The 20,000-nt window shown below is 48.9% G+C and overlaps 1 protein-coding gene across 1 annotated transcript in view; it reads right to left on the bottom strand.

Annotated features, from left to right (window-relative positions):
- nr3c2 (nuclear receptor subfamily 3, group C, member 2) overlaps window positions 1-20,000 on the bottom strand; it is a 78,942-nt gene that overhangs the window by 13,206 nt on the left and 45,736 nt on the right. Inside the window, exons 3-6 of the mRNA XM_083693223.1 lie at window positions 19,474-19,601; window positions 7,818-7,934; window positions 5,543-5,941; window positions 3,248-3,392 (exon numbers count right to left, since the gene is read on the bottom strand). Of these exons, the coding sequence (XP_083549349.1) occupies window positions 3,248-3,392; window positions 5,543-5,941; window positions 7,818-7,934; window positions 19,474-19,601 (789 nt within the window). The remainder of the gene's footprint in view (window positions 1-3,247; window positions 3,393-5,542; window positions 5,942-7,817; window positions 7,935-19,473; window positions 19,602-20,000) is intronic.

The raw sequence follows: 20,000 nt of genomic DNA, 5'->3' as shown, positions 1-20,000 counted from the left end.
CGTTGCTAAGGTGAGAGAATCGGGAGGCAGTGTTGAGGATTTTAAAAAGACGAAAAGAAGTGGGAAAGTCAAGACTCACTTTTTGGCTTTTGGGAATCCCCACGGAGCCGTGGAGAGAGCCAATCTCACCCCACACAACCCACTTAAAATGGCCGCACCGCCAGTCGGTTTTCCCAGGGACGTTGGATATTATCGGCAACCTCTTTCGGGAGCTTGTTTGTGTCTCGTTATCTTGCTCCCCTCGGAGACCTTCTTGCCCCTCTTGCCCTTCATGCCCTTACCCCCGCTATTAATCACTAACTTTTCGAAGTGGCGGCTTTAGAAACCCGGAAAAAAAAAAAATGTGAGGAACCGCCTTGGTGAGCTACCGCTCGCAATTACCAGACATCAATTCATAATTGAAATGGATGACTGAGGACGTCCTTGTGCCACTCGGTGAATGCCAGCGGTTTTATTGTTCACTTTCAATTAGCCGATGAACCAGTCCGGGAGAGCCGAGTGGATGGACCAGACAGCCAATCAGATGCCTTAAACAGATCAATTACGCGCTAAGGAGCCATGGCAACCGGTAAACACTGCCTCCTAACACAAGGACACCCAATGCAAGTGTGGATTATTTGATTTATCAGTGTTGCTGTAAGGTTGATTGATCGCAGGCAGGCAGGCAGGCAGGCAGACACACAGGCAGGCAGGCAGGCAAGCAGGCAGGCAGGCAGGCAGGCAAGCAGGCAGGCAGGCAGGCAGACAGACAGACACACAGGCAGGCAGACAGACAGACAGACAGGCAGACAGGCAGACAGACAGACAGACAAGCAGGAAGGCAGACAGACAGACAGACACAGGCAGGCAGACAGGTAGACAGACAGACAGACACAGGCAGGCAGGCTGCGACAGACAGACAGAGATGTCCAAACAGACAGACAGACAGGCAGACAGACAGACAGGCAGGCAGGCAGACAGACAGACAGACAGAGTTGTTAAAAGAGGCAGACAGACAGGCAAGATGGCAGGCAGACAGGCAGACTGAGATGTCCAGACAGACAGACATGCAGGCAGGCAGGCAGGCAGGCAGGCAGGCAGATAGACAGGCAGACAGACAGAGATGCCCAGACAGACAGGCAGTCAGACAGACAGTCAGACTGAGATGTCCAGACAGACAGGCAGGCAAGCAGACAGACAGAGATGTCCAGACAGACAGGCAGGCAGACAGACAGAGATGTCCAGACAGACAGGCAGACAGACAGACAGACAGACAGACAGGCAGGCAGGCAGGCAGGCAGACAGACAGACAGACAGAGATGTCCAGACAGACAGACAGACAGACAGACAGACAGACAGACAGGCAGGCAGACAGGCAGGCAGACAGACAGAAAGACAGACCAACCTGCCACTCCTCTCTGTAAATCTCTGTAAATCTTTTGGGGGGAACTCCTCCCCCCTGATCCCAGCTCCTAGGTGGCTGGAGGCCTTGGCCTGATGACTGACACAGTGGGGACACTGGTGCCACATCAACCGGCTCACATCCAGGCCAGCGCTAAATCCAGCGGGCCTGCCTCTCAGCGGCATTGTCAACCGGAATACCGGGGCCATCCGTCATCCCGACAGCCCGGCCGTTAACTGCGTCAGACTAGGGCAGCAGTCAGGTCTTAGAATAGACACCATCACATGCAAATGGAGGCATCTCTGTGATACCGTCTACCGGAACAACCCCAATAAACCCCCCCCCCAGTCACAGACAGAGACGTCCTCTTCGTAGAGGATGGACTGTGACCTTCGCGTTCCGGACCTTCGTGCGAGCGTGTTTCCTTATCCGTTGCCGTGGCCCTGAATCAGCGTGGTGATTGGCCACGTGAACCACCAATTGACCTCTCAATCTTACGGCTCTCGGCGTGCCACTGAACCTTCCGCCAGGCCGCACTTCCCCGAGCCGCCTGCGGGGGGTGCCGTTCTCCCTCGGCCCTGGCCCGGGGGGCGGTACGGAGTCACTCTAACCGGCGTGAAGGCATCAGCAACGCACCGCAGCTCCAGTGAGCAGGGGGCCCGTACACACATCCTCTCCACTTGTGCTGCTGTTCAAATATATTAGAGCAGATCACACAGTCCATTGACTGTGCTCCCTCTCGGCTTTGATCATCGCCTCGCTCCTCGCCGCGACCGGGGACTCGTTCAAAGGTGCAAACGCTTTTTCCCCTTTTCGGGGAGCGCTGCGCAGGGGCTTCCATCAGTCAGGAGGCGACGGAATGAGCACCTTTTAAGCGCGGCGTCGCGGCCGCTAATGAGGAAGTGTAACCGAAAGGGCCTGAGAGAGAGAGAGAGAGAGAGACAGAGAGAGAGAGACAGAGAGAGAGAGAGAGAGAGAGAGAGAGACAGAGAGAGAGACAGAGAGAGAGAGACAGAGAGAGAGACAGAGAGAGACAGAGAGAGAGACAGAGAGAGACAGAGAGAGAGAGAGAGAGAGAGAGAGAGAGAGAGAGAGAGAGACAGACAGACAGAGCGGCCTCATATGTGATGAGGATAACGTCCCAGAGGAATCACATGACCTCTGTACGGTGTGTGTGTGTGTGTGTGTGTGTGTTGATGAATGCACTCATTGGGTCGCCCCTTCCTTTAGCATCACAAGTCCACCATTCCTGATCACAAGGACACCCTGGTGGAGTGATGGCATCACAATCAAAGAATGCCATGACAACGACCTTATTTGGAGACATCCTACAGCCAGCTTGTACAGAAAGCTCCATAGGAGACTGGAAGTGGAGTGATTTAAGCTAGATTGTGGAGCGGGATCAAATGTTTTTATTTGATATTCAAGACTTGTGCTAGTCGTGGTAATGTGGCTAATGTGACCAGTCGCTGATGTCACGTAACACAGATTTAAAAAAAATATATATATATATATATCTTTTAACCTGCAAAGTTTTACACACTGTCTCCGATTCTGGGATGATGGGGAAAGCTAAATAATGAAGCATATTCAATTATATTATGGTGGGAGTACATTTAGCAGCCAAATATGACTAATATTAAACATTACATTATTATGTTTTTGTTAGTTTTACAGCACTGAACGTATGTTTGGGTGTCCTCAGTGACGTTCCACCATTTCTGTAAGGGCCCGGTGTATTCAGTGGTGTGGTGACAGAGATAGAACATGTTTTATACATGGGAGTATTATACCGTACCCTGACGACCCTCATACTATACATCCTCAACGGAGGGGGGGGGGGGGGGGGGGGGAGGGACGACTTACTCGTTGAAGACAAGGTCGGGGGCGAAGTAGAGCATCTGTCCGTTGGTGTGTTTGTAGGACCTCCAGCTGAGGCAGAAGGAGGAGAGACACATCCAGGAGTACTGGATCAGGGTGATCTGGTCCTCGATGGGCAGGCCGCGGAACCCTGGGGGGGGGCACAGCAGAGAGAGAGGGTGGGGCTGAGGGGGGAGGAGGAGAGCAGGGGGGCGGCACTGTGTCTCACATTAGCACGGTACTTATTTATCTCGCTTTAGTCCAGAACACTTATTTATTTATCTTCGGTCCAGAACACTTATTTCTGCATCTCTCTCGTTGACAGAGTTAGTAAATGTTGTTAATCAACTATTCAGTTTACACGTTTATTCTAAATATGTCGGCTCTAATAGATTACAGTCTTACAGTGATAACCATGAGGAGGTGGTGTGAACAGAGGAAGAATTCACCCAACTTCATGTGTGCTAGTGTGTGTGTGTGTGTGTGTGTATATGTATGTATGTATGTGTGTGTGTGTGTGTGTGTGTGTGTGTGTGTGTGTGTGTGTGTGTATATATGTATGTGTGTGTGTGTGTGTGTGTGTGTGTGTGTGTGTGTGTGTGTGTGTGTGTGTGTGTCCGTCCATGTGTGTGTGTGTGTCCATGTGTGTGGCATGATGCCTAGAAGTGCCAATATTTGTTTAAACCGATAAACTTACTGTGGAGTATTCACCCTGTACTTGTTTTACATGAATCCCCCAAGGCTTCTAATTATTGGCCTGTTGTCTATGTGGCCCCATAAATAGACGGAGCAGGGAAACTTGCCAGGCTCTCACTCAAAACCCGCTCTCTAAACCCTCCCTCACGCTATATCATACTGTAGGCCAAACCAGGACACGCAAGTGACTCACCGTGGCTTTGCAACTATTTCAGTTTGTTAGTCGTCCGTCAGGCACCCCCCTTGCCGAGCGCCTAGCCCCGCGTGTCACGGTATCAATTTATTGTTGGTAAATTAGTACGTGGGCCGAACTGTGTGCTCTGCCTGTGGCTTTTCCAAGAGGGCTTGAAGCCTTGATTGGGATCAGACCAGTGGCCAACTGTAATGTACATCAATGGGTCTCTGTGAGAACAAATCAATACTCGGGCTGGATGATTATTAAAAGATTAACTTATGGGGCACCCACCAAAGTGCTCTCAGGCTAAAGAGTATAGGAAATCTATCACGAGAGAGAGAAAGGATGAAAGCTGTGGACAGGAACTTGTCAACATGCGTGGGATGGTCGACACAGGAAGGTGCCTCCTGTGTATCCGTGTGTTACATTAAATAGCCTCCCCTGGACAGTGCCAGGCCTGTTTAATTCACAGCCCACTGCACAGGGAGTCTTGTAGACACTTCACACAGAGTGAATATGCAGCAGGTTTCGTGTGCCGCTGTGTATTAGCTGTGTATTAGCATAGCTAAGTCCAAATGTAAACCCAATGCATCGGTGCTTGCTTTGAAAGTCAGAGGGAGCGGTTTTGACCCTACTGTCTGTCTGGCTTTCTATTTATATGTCCGGATACGGCAAGCAGACACCCTGGAGGTATCAAATATTTGCAATACAGCGAATTAAACCGCTTCAAAGGGGTACCTGTAAGGAATATTTTGAATAAGTCACTGACTGACAGTTTGGAGAACTTATTCACCTCTTTTTGAATTTTGAATAAAACATTTTTCTGACGGTGTGGTTTGTTCACCAAGCGGGTTTAGCATAAACAATTTCGATGTACATATTTATACGTTTGTGTTTTAGAAAAGGCTGACAACACGGCTTTAAATGACTTCTATTTATAAATCTAAATCTTGATTAGATGTTTGCTTCAAATAGGATTCCATCACTAATCTTATTAGAGCTTTGCAGAACAATTTACTAACAAGATTGAGAAATCAGATTCAGGCCTACTGTATATTATTTGGAATATAAACACGATAAACATGCATATTTAGGCCCAGATTTTTTTCCAGACGATGTGATCTGCCCGGAAAAACTCTCCCTGTTCTCTTCCCTCCTCTCCTGAAGTACAGCATGCACTTGTGTACTCCCCCATATGGATTTAGATGGGAATGGATCGGTGTACCAGCCCATGCTTAGACCAATCCTCTAATTTAGAAATCTGCATGAGGAGGTACACAAGTACACACTCCAGGAAAAGGGTGGAGAAACTGGACACAGCATCAACCATACTTCAGAGTATGCTTGACGCTGTAATACTACTTGTTAGTATTACAGTCAAAACCAAGGAGGAGTCTCTCTCTCTCTCTCTCTCTCTCTCTCTCTCTAACCTGGAAGTACTTTGGCCCACTTGACCATACGTATCATCTGCTTCCCAGCCAGCTGGTTGAGGCTGGACAGCAGATGGTCCGTCGTGTCTAGTTGGGTGTTATCGTAGCCGGCGTAGACCTCCTCCGGTTCGATCAGCTCCAGGACGCTGCAGATGGAGGGGGTCAGGTAGGGCGTGACGATCCCAGGGCCGTGGGGTACCAGGGCGTTGGCCGCGCTGGCGCTTAGCTCCTTCTCCGAGGACAGGTAGGACCCTCCTCCTCCTCCTCCTCCTCCTCCGCCGCCGTTCCCTCCGCCGCCGCCACCGCCGCTGCCGGGAGTCTGGTGACCCTCCTTGGCGCCCTGCAGGGTGGAGTCCTCGCTCACGCCCTTCAGCTTGCCCAGCTTCTTGGACTTCCGCGCTGTAGATGAAGAAGAGGAAGATAGGTACTTAATCCCAACCCGAGGGGAATCCAATATCCAATAATTTTTCTTTTTTAGAGTTTATGACATGACCAGTGTAAAGTGCTTCTAACTGGGGGGGGTCTATTACATTTCCTGAGACAACACATGTGCACACCCCCAGGGAGAACAGAGCTCGGGGAGGGGGGGGGGGGGGGGAGTGGAGCGGAGCGGAGCGGATCAGTACACAGGCACTAGGAGTTATCTGTCATGCTGTATCATCGTGATGTTTTCATGTATTTTGATTACGGAGCTGTCAGAAAAAAAAACCCTGTCAGATCTTGCAGGAGATGTATAGGTTTAGTTGTTTTGGAAACAAAAGGCATGATTTGATGGATCTGTGGGCACTGCTGCTACGTTCATGGCTCATTTCTAAAACATACAGCGAGACGTAACACTGTGTTCTCCCCCTACGGTGCTGCCACTGTACGGAACATTGTTTGTGCGTGACTTCCCGCCCGCCCATCTGGACTTTGACATTCCCAGTACTCTGTCTCTTTCCCAACAAGGGACAGGCCAGATGCAGTGTCCATGCTGCGTCAAGGTTTTCAAAGGATATCCTTATGGCAGTGTGTGTTCTGTGTGTGTGTGTGTGTGTGTGTGTGTCTGTCGTGAGGAAGTTGTAATTTTAGGGAAGCTGGATAATCACAGTAGGATATGAATCATACGCGGACTTGGAGGACGGCCATGGATCAGTACAGTAGCTTGGTCAGCTAATAACAACAAAACAATGCCTCTGTACAGTGGAACATACAGTGTGGAAAGAGAAATTACTGTGTAGCGGTTGGCTGGCATTATCCCAATACGCTATCAGAAGTGACTATTCGTGAGCGTACCGTATTGCCGCCTGTGTTTTTCCCACAATGTACAGTACCAGTCAAAAGTTTGGACACACCTTGCCAAGAGTGTTCAAAGCTGTCATCAAAGCAAAAGGTGGCTCTACTTTGAAGAATCTAAAATATAAAACATATTCTGGTTTGTTTAACACTTTTCTGTTTACTACATAATTCCATATGTGTTCCTCCATAGTTTTGATGTCTATCATATTAATCTACAATGTAGAAAATAATACAAAAAAAAGAAAAACCATTGAATGAGAAGGTGTGTCCAAACTTTTGACTGGTACTGACACAGGCGTGTCAAAACAGGCGTGTCAAAACAGGGGTGTCAACATTTGACGAGGTGAGCGCACCCGTTTGACTCCACTCACTAGTGCTGTTCACTGTGTTGTGTTATCGGCCAGCAACCTGGCCTAGTTGACACGCCATCGCCGTGTGATGTCACCTTTCGGAGAAGTGGGCCATAATCTGATTGGTGGACCAGCAATAATTGCCAAGAAAAACACGTTCCACACTGTGTATGAGTCAATATATCCTAAGGCAGCTATGACAACACTACGTTTCCCATAACCCATCACTCTGCATTAGACCAGCACAAACACAGGTAATGTTCACACAAGCTGACGTGAATGGCAATTCCCGAGACATGATGGGCCGCAAATTCTGATACTAATGTCGCTCTGGTAATTCTGGTAATAATGTTGTTCTGGTAATTCTGGTAATAATGTTCTGGTAATTCTGGTACTAATGTCACTCTGGTAATTCTGGTAATAATGTTGTTCTGGTAATTCTGGTAATAATGTTCTGGTAATTCTGGTACTAATGTCACTCTGGTAATTCTGGTAATAATGTTGTTCTGGTAATTCTGGTAATAATGTTCTGGTAATTCTGGTACTAATGTCACTCTGGTAATTCTGGTAATAACGTTGTTCTGGTAATTCTGGTAATAATGTTGTTCTGGTAGTTCTGGTAACAATGTGTCATTTCCATTCCATACCTCCGAGATTCATTCCGGCTTGCAGACACTTCCGTACACGGCATGCTGGGCAGTTTTTCCTCCGGATCTTGTCGATGATGCAATCGTTCCTCCCGGCACAAAGGTAGTTGTGCTGACCTAGAGACCGACAGGAGGAGAAGAAGAAGAAAAACAACAAGCTTAATATTGAGCCAAACAGCAGTGGACAGGATAGTGAAGGGCTGAGTGGTCATTTTGACCAGATGGAGGACAGAGGGACAGTATTCAGAGTGACAGTCTTTATTAGGACTGTTACGAAATGGGCAATGCGTTTGAGTACTGTGTGTTCAACATGCAACAATTTCATGTGGTAAGAAATCCCACAAATCCTACAGGCCATGTCTAACTAGTGTTTTACAGCTGTACAGTAGTTGACGACTCAAAATGTGAAGTGTCCAACGTTGACAGTCATAGAAATCACACAAAAAAATAAGGGTCCGGGCACATGTAATGGGTATGGCAAAACGCTGAAAAAAAAAAAAAAAGTGGTAATTTGCGGCAGAATGTAGCAGAGGCATTTTGGCTTAGGCTAGGCCTGGGCTGACAGTGATGCTAACAGGAGGAGGATCCCTGCTGCCTCCCTGCCTAGCGAAACCCAATGGTCTCCCATTTCACAGTGCTTCCACTCCAGTAGCTTTGCACTGTACAGCTCTCCTCTCCTCTCCTCTCCTCTCCTCCTCCATCCCATCCCTCTCTTCTTCCTCTCCACACGTCCGCCAGCCTCACAGCGCCACACGCCCACACACACACACACACACACACACACACACACACACACACACACACATTTTCCAGGCCAGGGACCCTTCAGCGCGCCTGCGCCGTATGGCTGCACCATACAGTACACACTGCGGCTCTTGTGCGCACTCACACACACACAATCACTCACACACACACTCACTCACACACACACTCACTCACACACACACACACACACACAATCACTCACACACACACACACACACACAATCACTCACACACACACTCACACACACACACACAATCACTCACACACACACTCACACACACACACTCACACAATCACTCACACACACACACACACACAATCACTCACACACAGTCACAATCACACACACACACACACACACACACAATCACTCACACACACACAAACAATCACTCTCACACACACAGACAATCACTCACACAATCACACACACACACACAATCACTCACACACAATCACTCACACACACACACACAATCACTCACACACAAACACACAATCACTCACACACACACACACACACACAATCACTCACACACAAACACACAATCACTCACACAATCACTCACACACACACACACACAATCACTCACACAATCACTCACACACACACACACACAATCACTCACACACAAACACACTTAACCATAACAACGGCCCACTGAAACTAGGGTGTGTCGTTAGAAGTGACCATGTGAGGTGCAGACATTAGTTAATCCCATTTCATTTTATGTGTGTGTGTGTGTGTGTGTGTGTGTGTGTGTGTGTGTTTTTGCGTGCACTTGTATGTGGGCTTGGTGATTGTGTGTGTGCATCCATGCATGGTCGTCAGTCAGTGTTTTGTGTGTGTGCGTCTGTTTGAGTGAATGCAGATATTCATGTTTGGGCTTCAGTGTGTGTGTGCATGCATGTGTGTTCGAGAGTCAGTGTGTGTGTGCATGCATGTGTGTTCGAGAGTCAGTGTGTGTGCATGCATACATGTTTGTTTGTCATCGTGTGTTGTTGTGTGTGTGGGAGTGTGTTAATTAATGCATGTTTGTGCGTCAGTGTGTGTGTGTGTGTGTGTGTGTGTATGGGTGTGTGTGCAGAATGAGCAGAAGTTGTTGTTGGTTAGAGTAGAAGAACTGCGCAGTGTGTGTGTCCGTGTGTGTGTCTGTGTCTGTGTGTGTGTGTGTGTGTGTGTGTGTGTGTGTGTGTGTGTCTGGGTGCTGCCAAAAGCCAAGGAACTGAACTGCAGGAGGAGGAGAGGCAGCAGCTGTAGCCCAGCCGAGCCACTATTTCTGGCTAAATCACATGACTGTTACATAAGCCCATTTTTCTTGCTCTAAAAAACAGTAAACTGCGACACAGGAAACACATCGCCATCCAACCCCACCCCTCCCACCCCTCTACCCCTCCCACCCCTCTACCCCTCCCACCCCTCTCTCTCTCTCTCTCTCTCTCTCTCTCTCTCTCTCTCTCTCAGATGCATCGGACCAAATGTCGATTCGGAAAAACTCTGGAGCCCTTCTGTCGAGTGTCCTGCTCGTTCTCAGGAATCTTGTTAATTATTGTCAGAAAGTACACACTGACACACACACACACGACAACAAACACACGCGCGGACACTCACTAACACTCACTAACACAGAGTGTGTAATAGTCAAAACTTGGTCTGGAGTGTTAGTGTGTGTCGGCATGTGTGTGTGTGTTTGTTATCGTGTCTGTGTGTTTGTTATTTTGTGTGTTTGTCATTTTGTGTGCGTGTGAGTGTGTGTGTACACGGAGCCGGGCACATGCGCAAGCCTCTACAATATGTGTGTTTGTATTTTTGTTTGTTCCTGTGTGCGTGCGTGCGTGCATGTGTGTGTGTGCGCGCAACTTGTGTGTGTGCGTGTGCGTGTGCGTGTGTGTGTGTGTGTGTGTGTGTGTGTGTGCGTGTGTGCGTGTGTGTGCGTGCGCGTGTGTCAATGGTACAGTACCGTGTGTATAGTGAGGAGTTTAGTTTACTTGCAGGGGCCAGCGGTGTGTGTGATGTGTGTATATTAAACTATTATTCATCGGCTTTTTGAAGAAATGTTTGTTCCTGAACTCATAAACTCAAATAAGTCCACTAGCTCCCCACATCCCGCCAGACCATGACCCAAGAAGAACCTATAACTCTATTTCTACTTTACATAAACGTATTCCTGAATCAGGAAGAGGAGCCATGCAAATAGTGAAACTATTCTTCCTTTATAACGTTTTGATATAGAATAGAAAAAAAAAACAATTGCAGAGACATCATCAGTCCAAACCCCCCCAACAGAGCACAGAGACATCATCAGTCCATACCAACAGAGCACAGAGATATCGCACACTTCAATGACCACGACCGACCTTCGATACAAATCCAGATTTCGAATGTCGTACCATTCTTCACACAGAGGAGCAGACAATACCCTCTTCACGCATCCCACGTTTGGACAAGGACACTTTGGTGCTGTATTATATAATCCTCTATCAGCCTTAAAAACCGCTGTGGCTACGTCCTGTTCTTTAAGTGTTCTCCAGCAGCTAGAGGACTATGAACCATTGTCCATTACCTGGCAACCCTGGGAGATCCTGAATGGAGTCCTCTGATGCGTGCTTTTAGCTGACTATGACGTCACAATCTGGCAACCCACCTTCTGACTCCGGGACCCTGTCTGTCTGTCAGCTCGAACGTAAAGCAGTTATGGGAAACAGCAGGAAATACAACGTCCTACGGGAAACCCCACTTGAAGAACATTCAAGTCCAATCCAAAACTTTGGGCCTGCCCCTTTGCAAGGTTCTCAAACTGGGTATGTCCTCCTCTTCCGAACACAACAGAGATTGAGTCCAGGCCTTACCGTAGAAAGCCTTTAAGCCAGCTCTTTTAAATAGTCGAACTGAGACTAAGGCTGGGATGGGATCGAGTGTCAAGGAAATAGCTTCTCCGGTATCTGACCCACATTTAAACTAAAGATTTTAGCTTTCCAACACGTTGGGTGTTATAAGCTGTAAGATATGGGTAGCTTAGCATTTTATCCAACTCCGTGCACCTCTCAATTGTGTTTAAAAAAAATGTATATCTATGTACAATACTTCCCTGCGTAAAGTTCCCACCTAGCTTTTCATTGTGATTCATTGTGATCCTCAGACACTGACTCACTCACACAGAGAGCATTTCATTCAAAAATAGTTAATAGACAAAAAAATAATAATAATCCAAACAGTGGACCAATGCCATAGAAAACATATCTTTCGAACCGTCTCTCATTGTTCTCGTGGCTCGATTCCAAATCGTTGTTTTTCCACCCAATGTCTCAGATAACTTCATCCATTATCTGTCAAACCTTCTTTTCTTACGCCTTGGACATCATTCATGTGGCCTTGCAGGAATATTCTCAACAATGCAGTGATGCTGCCCAACATGGAGTCTGTTCCTGTACCTCACGCTTTACCCCCCCCCCCCCCCCCCTCTCTCTCTCTCTCAACCCTTCATCTCCCCCCCCTCCCTCCCTCTCTCTCTCTCTCTCTCTCTCTCCCTCCATCTCCAGCCATGGTGTGTTTAAACCAGGTTGTCCTGGTGTTCCCTTGGATTTCCATGAAAGAAAAACTTTTTTAATTGATTTCTGTTTTCTGGAGAGGGAGAGCAGCTCTACTCTACTTGCGGTTTTCGTAAAAAGGAAAATGTTTCGGCAGAGTGCCAAGACAAATTTGGCTGCTTCCAGATCAAACAAGTCAAATGGAGCTACCTGCGGCCACCTGTTTCGAACTGTAATTGCAACACAAACATCACAAACCTCTTGCGTTTCCCGTCAGCCAATGTTGCAACAGTGAACAGATCACTTCCAGTTTTTGGAATCCTTATCACAACAACAATGCGTGGGCATTCCATAGTAAACTCACAGGTATCTATGATGCCATAATTAAACTGTGTAATGTATGGTCCTGGCAGATTGCATGATGCCATAATTAAACAGTGTGTAATGTATGGTCCTGGCAGATTGCATGCCGGCACACAGTCACATGCAAAGTCTCCAAGAGTAAACCACCACGGAGACAAATTGCCAGAAAACCAACACACACAACCAAATGAGCAATACCAGCACACACAACCAAATCAATAGTACCAACACAGACACACACACACACACACACACACACAGACACACAGACACACACACACACACACACTCACACCATGCCAACACGTAGCCATATCAACAATACCAGCACACACACACACATACTCACACAGACAGACACCCACCCACCCACACACACACACACACACACACACACACACACACACCATATCAACAGTGGTGGCGCTCACTGCCATATCAACAACAAACCAATCGATTGTGAAAACGCTGATAAGAGTGGCATCAGATTTGTGCGGTCTTATTTGGTTAAACACAAAAGGTGGATCCTACCGAGCGCCCAGACCCATTTTGCATTGATGTCAAAGAACAAAGGTATCGCCCTAGAGGAGGAAGAGATGGCCTCTGATTACAACACACAGGGCCACCGGGCACTGGGCAGCTGGCACGGGTCATCTCAGGACAGGGACACATAAGGACAAGGAGGAACCTTCGTGTGTGTGTGGGTGGGTGGGTGGGTGTGTGTGTGTGTGTGGGTGGGTGTGTGTGTGTGTGTGTGTGTGTGTGCTGGTATTGTTGATATGGCTATGTGTTGGCATGGTGTGAGAGTGTGTGTGTGTGTGTGTGAGAGTGTGTGAGAGTGTGTGCGTGTGTGCGTGCGTGCGCGTCAGATAACTAGCATCTCCTGTTACATCTGCATCCCACCGATGAGGAACTGATGAGGAACTCCACATAAAGTGGAATAATCGCACGTTATGTTTATGTTTTCATTTCGTGTCACCGTGGAAACTAAGGCACATTTCTCCACACCGTCTGATTGTGCAATTACTCTCCTTTCCTACCGTACTCTATTAAACAACAGACAGCTACCAAGACAGCAGCTCGACTGTTGTCTAGACAATAGTACAGGGGGGACCCATGGGTAACTGATGCACCGAAAACGGGCTCCACTCATTGTTGCTGAGGCCAAGTCCACTCTGAGGGGAATATCTTCCTCCGTTCACAGATGTTGTTGCCTACACATTTTCGTGGACAGAAGTGCAGCAGTGTTTGGTTGTGATAACGGTTAATAGCACAATAACATTATGTATCAAACGTAACGACTTGCAGCTTAACGAGTTTCTGCAACCTGGGAGTCCGCGCTGGACTTATTAATTGCCCTGGCTTTGAACGGCAGGTGGTAATACGGCCCTCTGCGTGTGCCAACTCTGGTTAGCAACGAGGTCAAGGGGAGAGACGTCCTGGAGGATGCACCGTGGGTCTGTAGGCTTAATTACAGACGCCCTGTCAAAAGCTGCTTTCATTAGACAACAATGTGGGTCACACTCTATGTGCTGTAAGTGGTGGTCTTAACACAGTCATAATGCTTTGTTGTGTCACAGGGATTGCTCTAACGGTTGTTGTGACGATGACGAGAAATCCGGCCGTACCTGTGTGGCTCCGCGGCGTGTGCGTCGCCTCGGAATGCTTCGCGCGCGGTTTCATGTTTTATTTGCGAGTGTTTTTGCAGTATTAGATGTTGACGTGGGTGTCGTCTGTCACAACACATTTAAATATGCATGACACAACTGTAAGTAAAATATGATCAATGCATATTTCACTGGGTACAGAGCCTGATCAGAGGACATCTTTGTCCCTGCCGTGTGTCGGTGGGGCTGGGATATGAGGGCTGAGTGTGAGAGATGGCTCCTCTCCAAAAACCTTGTTACATGAGCCTCCCAAAAACCTGAGGCATTCAGTCCCACATAGGTGGGAGGCGTCTGCCCCGGGAAACTCACTTCCCATTGGAGCACGGGCCCGCCACTCAAAGGAGAAAACAGTACCGGCTCTTGTCCTCAGATGACCTTCCCTCCGATTGCCTGGGAGGCGGGACATAGGAGGGAGATTTTAAAAGATTGACATCATTGTTATGGTAACCGTTCCTCTGCTCTGCTAGGCTAACAGCTAGCCTGCTAACAAGGTTGGACAGTCTCACCGTGGCCCTCTTTGGTTTAAATAAAACAAACAAAACAAAACAAAACAAAAACCAAACAGCCGATGTCGAGTAGTAAGTGGTGGAAATAAAAAAAATAAAAAATAAAAAAAAGGGGGGACTGGGATGATTGTTATGAAAGCGGTGGGGCATGCCAAGCCACTGCTGACGTGTGTATAACACGCCTGGCAGTTGAACAGTTCAAGCCTTTGAGTCGTCCACATGGAGTCGTTTACACTCCACAACTCCTCCGACATCCACACACTGTTCCTCAGTGGCTGCAGCCACGGGGGCAAAAGAGACAAAAGTCAACACATTGACGAACGACCGTTGTCGTTGTGTGTTAATCTCCCCCCCCCCCCCACCCCCCCCCCCGAAAGGAACCTTTCCAACTTCATAAAGGATCTCTTGTGTTGTGGACCCGGTTGCCTAGACAGGGCAATTTACTGTATCATTTATCTATCACCAGTTAAATAGAAACATACGGTTATTCGAATGCATACACTACTGTGTAATTCCTCTTGTGACCCTGAGAGACGCTTCTGAGTGGAACAGTATGTGGGCGAAGGTTTCCATAATGAAATGAATCTAATTAGTGTTTAGCTCACGAAGTAGGAAGCACATACTGTATGTGAGTGTGAGGTTGCATTGAGGTCACTGTGGTACTGGGAGGTATAGATTATATACAGCTGGCCGCTTGCTGCAGCTCTGCTGTACTTACTGAACCCGCGCAAAACACTAGCTGCATCTGACCCAGACACATTCCAGCCCCAGCCCTCACTCTCAATTCTCTAAAATGGCTCCCGCTCTTTCTCTTTTTCGCTCTCTTTCTCTCTCTCTCTCATCTCCTTTCCTTCCACTCCTATGGATGTATGTGTGGGTGAAAGGACTGGAGGGTGACCGTAGAGGAAAGGAAAGGACACAGGGACTATTGTCTCTGTGAATGCTCTGTCAAGTCAAATACGGTTTTGTCAAAATGACAGTTCCACTGACAACGAAAGGAAATAGTAAGTACATCCTCCCCCCGCTCTTCCTCCTCCTGCTCCTCCTCCTCCTCCTCCTCCACCTTCACACAGGTTTTTCAATCACCCGTGACAACGACGAGAGAATACTGACTGGTTGTGAGACTGGCTGTGAGACTGGCTGTGAGACTGGTTGTGTGACTGGCTGTGTGACTGGCTGTGAGACTGGCTGTGTGACTGGCTGTGTGACTGGCTGTGAGACTGGCTGTGTGACTGGCTGTGTGACTGGCTGTGAGACTGGTTGTGTGACTGGCTGTGAGACTGGCTGTGAGTCTGTAACTAGTCTAATGACGAGAGGGAATAGCTAACGAGCTGTGTTGTTATAGTCAGTAATTGTGAATCAGTCACTCGTCTAAAGAGGTGAGGCATCTCTTCCTCTCCCTCTGTCTCTCCTTCTCCCTCTGCCTCTCCTTCTCCCTCTGCCTCTCCCTCTGCCTCTGCTTCTCCCTCTGCCTCTCCCTCTGCCTCTCCTTCTCCCTCTGCCTCTCCCTCTCCTTCTCCCTCTGCCTCTCCCTCCTTCTCCCTCTCCTTCTCCTTCTTCCTCTCCCTCTGTCTCTCCCTCTCTCTGTCTCTCCCTCTCTCTCCTTCTCCCTCTCCCTCTGCCTCTCCCTCTGCCTCTCCTTCTCCCTCTGCCTCTCCCTCCTTCTCCCTCTCCTTCTTCTTCTTCCTCTCCCTCTGTCTCTCCCTCTCTCTGTCTCTCCCTCTGCCTCTCCCTCTGCCTCTCCTTCTCCCTCTCCCTCTCCTTCCCCTTCTCCCTCTGCCTCTCCCTCTGCCTCTCCTTCTCCCTCTCTCTCTCCTTCTCCCTCTGCCTCTCCCTCTCCCTCTGCCTCTCATTCTGTCTCTCCTTCCCCTTCTCCCTCTCCCTCTCCTTCTCCCTCTCCCTCTGCCTCTGCCTCAGAGACAGCAGCAGAACTTGCGTCCCCAGAGGCGGGCGGCTCGCGGCGAGCCAGACAGGATGGATTATTTCCACCGTTGTAGTGATACCGATGCCTGCGCTCTGCAGTGTCCTCTCACATCTCTCCCAGCTTTCTCTCACTTTGAGACGAGAGGAACAGGAGGAGGAGGAGGGGGGAGGGAGTGGGGGGAGGGAGGGAGGGGGGGAGGGAGGGAGGAGGAGGAGTCGAACGTCTCCCCACGTCCCCACTTACACCTCTCCGGAGCTCAGTGCTGACACATCCCTTTAGCTCACTTTCTTCCTCTCCCTTTCATTCTATCGCTCTTTTCTCTCTCTCTCTCTCTCTCTCTCTCTCTCCCTCTCTCTCCGTCTCTTAGCCCCTCCTCTCTGAATCCGTCGGTCTACCGCTCTCTGTCTGCCTGCCTGCCTGCCTGCCTCGTCCTCCCTCCCTCCCTCCCTCCCTCCTTCCCTCACTCTCCCCCTCCCCCTTCTGTGTCTGTTTCTATGTCCTCTGTCTCTCTCTCTCTCTCTCCCTCCCTCGGCAGCAGCTGTGTTGAGGTCGGGTAAGGTAAGCAGCTCACTGCACACACCACTAGGGCACACACGGCACGCAACCGTGATGGCATCAGGCCACAATGTGTCATCAGGCCTCTCTCCTACCAGCGACCATTTTGACCCCTTAGCAGAGTGACGCTCCACAGACCGGCCCAGAGAACACGCTACCCGTCCATTCAAATAAGCAAACAATTTGTGTGTCCATGAGCTCGTACCGCTCACGCTGTGCGCATCATTACCACAGCGGAGGACACTGATGAATCCCCCTCACAGACTACCGTACCTCCGTGAAGGACGGGCTCGTTGTGAGGCGTGGAACGGAATCAGGGAGGGTGTCAAACTCTGCGTCCTCTGATTTGGGCCTCCACCAGCCTTCCCCTGAGGTACGGTGTTTCATTCATTATCAGAAAACAGTGTCACCCCCGCAGACGACCCAACAATCGTCTGGATCCACTATTGTCAAAGTGGGGTATGTGTACCCCCGGGGGTACGTGGATCGATCTAGGGGGTACGCGAAATAAATCTGTGATTTACCTTCCCGAACAGTCCTGTTGAATAGCCGACTGCGGTCTCAGTACCAAAAATAAATGCACGCACCCTATCCAACAGAATAATATTATCACAATGTCTAATATGTGAGGGATAATGTTCATAGAATATCAATTAGGCTACAAAATAACCGACAGGGGGTACATGACTGTTAAAAGTTTGGGAACCACTGGTCTTAATGTAACCGAGTACAGTATTTGTTTCTCTTGTTCAATGCCGTTGTAGTCTGCACAACGGAGCCTGTCAATCACATCTGACCCCATCGATACCAGACGAGGTCACAATCTCCAATGCATTTCTGGGCAAAACAAACAAGCCGGTTTCACATTACATAACGGACAGCTGTCGTTTGGGGTCCAGTCGGGATCCAATCAGGCTGGAGAAGGGCTGACTACGCTGGCCAATCGCCTCCCACTCTTAACTAGCCTCACGTGCCCTGACTCTCACACACACACACACACACACACACACTCTCACACACACACACACACACAAACAGCGTTATTTGTCAGATCTTTAGCATCTGCTAGCTCCTCCCCCTGCCGGGCAAGCTTGGGGCGGAATGATGGCATTTCTGATTCGATAACGTCAGGGACATAATCCTGTTCCAGTGGATGCGTGTCGACTGTTTAGTAAAAATATCATCAGATTGAGGAGTTGATTTGATCTGAGTCGACGGCAGTTTTCTCTGACGGTTGGGAAAACACCTTGAGGACTGTGGCTGGCTGGATCGTCTGTTTGCTTGTTTGTGCTTGTGCCGGGTATGTGTGTGTGTGTGTGTGTGTGTGTGTGTGTGTGTGTGTGTGTGTGTGTGTGTGTGTGTGTGTGTGTGTGTGTATGTGTGTGTTTCACATTCAAACGCTCCCCTAAATGAGTTAGACCAACGCCTCAGGCAACACTCAGAAATGAAAAGCATATTATGTGTTTGGGCTGATTTTCCCCGAGCTAAAACAAGGCATAAAGAGGCACTGTTGTGAGAGAACGAAGAACTGTTGTTTTTATTTGTATTGAGATGCCAGTCAGCTTCAGCACTAAACATGGCGGCACAATTTGTATTTTAAAACGTTTCTAAATGCAACCCCCCCAAGTCCCCCCCCCACCCCCCCAAGTCCCCCCCCCCCCCCCCCCCCCCACACAAAAAAAAAAACAGGTTTTCTTCTCAGACTGACAGATACAGTATGTTTCTGTATACAAATGTGTCAAGGACACCACCAGTGGCACCCATAAAAAAAAAAAAACCCACAAAGATTTAGAATCCGCACAAATCGCTGCATGACTTCCCTTGAAACTTTCTATCCCCCTCTCTCTCTCTGGCGTGTGCTGCTTGACCTACTTTGTGGCCAGCTCAGCGTTTTCAGACGGCGACTTCTCCCTCCGAGACGGGAGTACGGTACAGGATCAGCTAGCAACGGAGCTGGAGTTAGCAACGGAGCCAAGCTGAGCGTGCCGTTTTCACCCGCTGGTTTTGATAGAGGGTTTGAGCTTCACCACTGAACCAAAATGGCTGCCAATTATCTTAAAGCCCATATTCATATTCAGACCAATCATTTGTCTGTCCCCTCACAAACGGTGCCACCGCAGGTGTGGAAGTTATAAAAAGAGGCTTTTTTTTTTTTTTTTTTAAATGAACGTCTCACTTTCGCTATAGTACCGACCCTGTGAAATCATGTTTTACACCTTGTCTCATTTGCAAGTTATGCTGGGCGGGGGTGGTAGTGGGGGTGGGGGTGGGGGTTGCATGCGTGAATGCGTGTGTGTGTGTGTGTGTGTGTGTTCCACATTCAAACCTGGTGCGGACGTCGTTTTACCTTCGACGGCGCGTTTGAAGAACACTTTGCAGCTGCCACACGTCACCACGCCGTAGTGACACCCGGACGCCTCATCTCCGCACACCAGACACACCTTCGCCGTGGAGGACGGGTGTCTCAGTGATGAGCTGGAAGGGAAAACACAAACACACCGGTTAGTCCAGTCAGTTCTCAGTCTTTAAAGTCTTCACATCCCAAAAAAACAAGTCAAAAACATCCAACAAAGTTGTTCTTGAAAGAGAACAAAAAAAAAAACATGAAAAAACGTCACGATAAAACAACATCAGAGGCTGACGCCTGGAGGACCCCCTCGCAGGCTGGGGGACATTTACAGTTTTTACGACGTAGAGTTCAGTAGCCGCGTAATGTGCCTGACTGTAAAGATGCTGGGCTGCGCCAGCAGGGAGAAGGGGGGGGGGGGCTCAGCGGCACCCGTCAAATTTACAGCCCTGACTTAGAGATGACACTGACAGAGACACAGAGGAGACGTCTTCAGCTGGCGAAGGAAAAACAAAAGGACAGGCGCA

The sequence above is a fragment of the Argentina silus genome (assembly GCF_951799395.1).
Source record: "Argentina silus genome assembly, chromosome: 21".
In the NCBI taxonomy this organism is placed as follows: Eukaryota; Metazoa; Chordata; class Actinopteri; order Argentiniformes; family Argentinidae; genus Argentina; species Argentina silus.
This window is presented reverse-complemented; position numbering and strand designations above follow the sequence as displayed.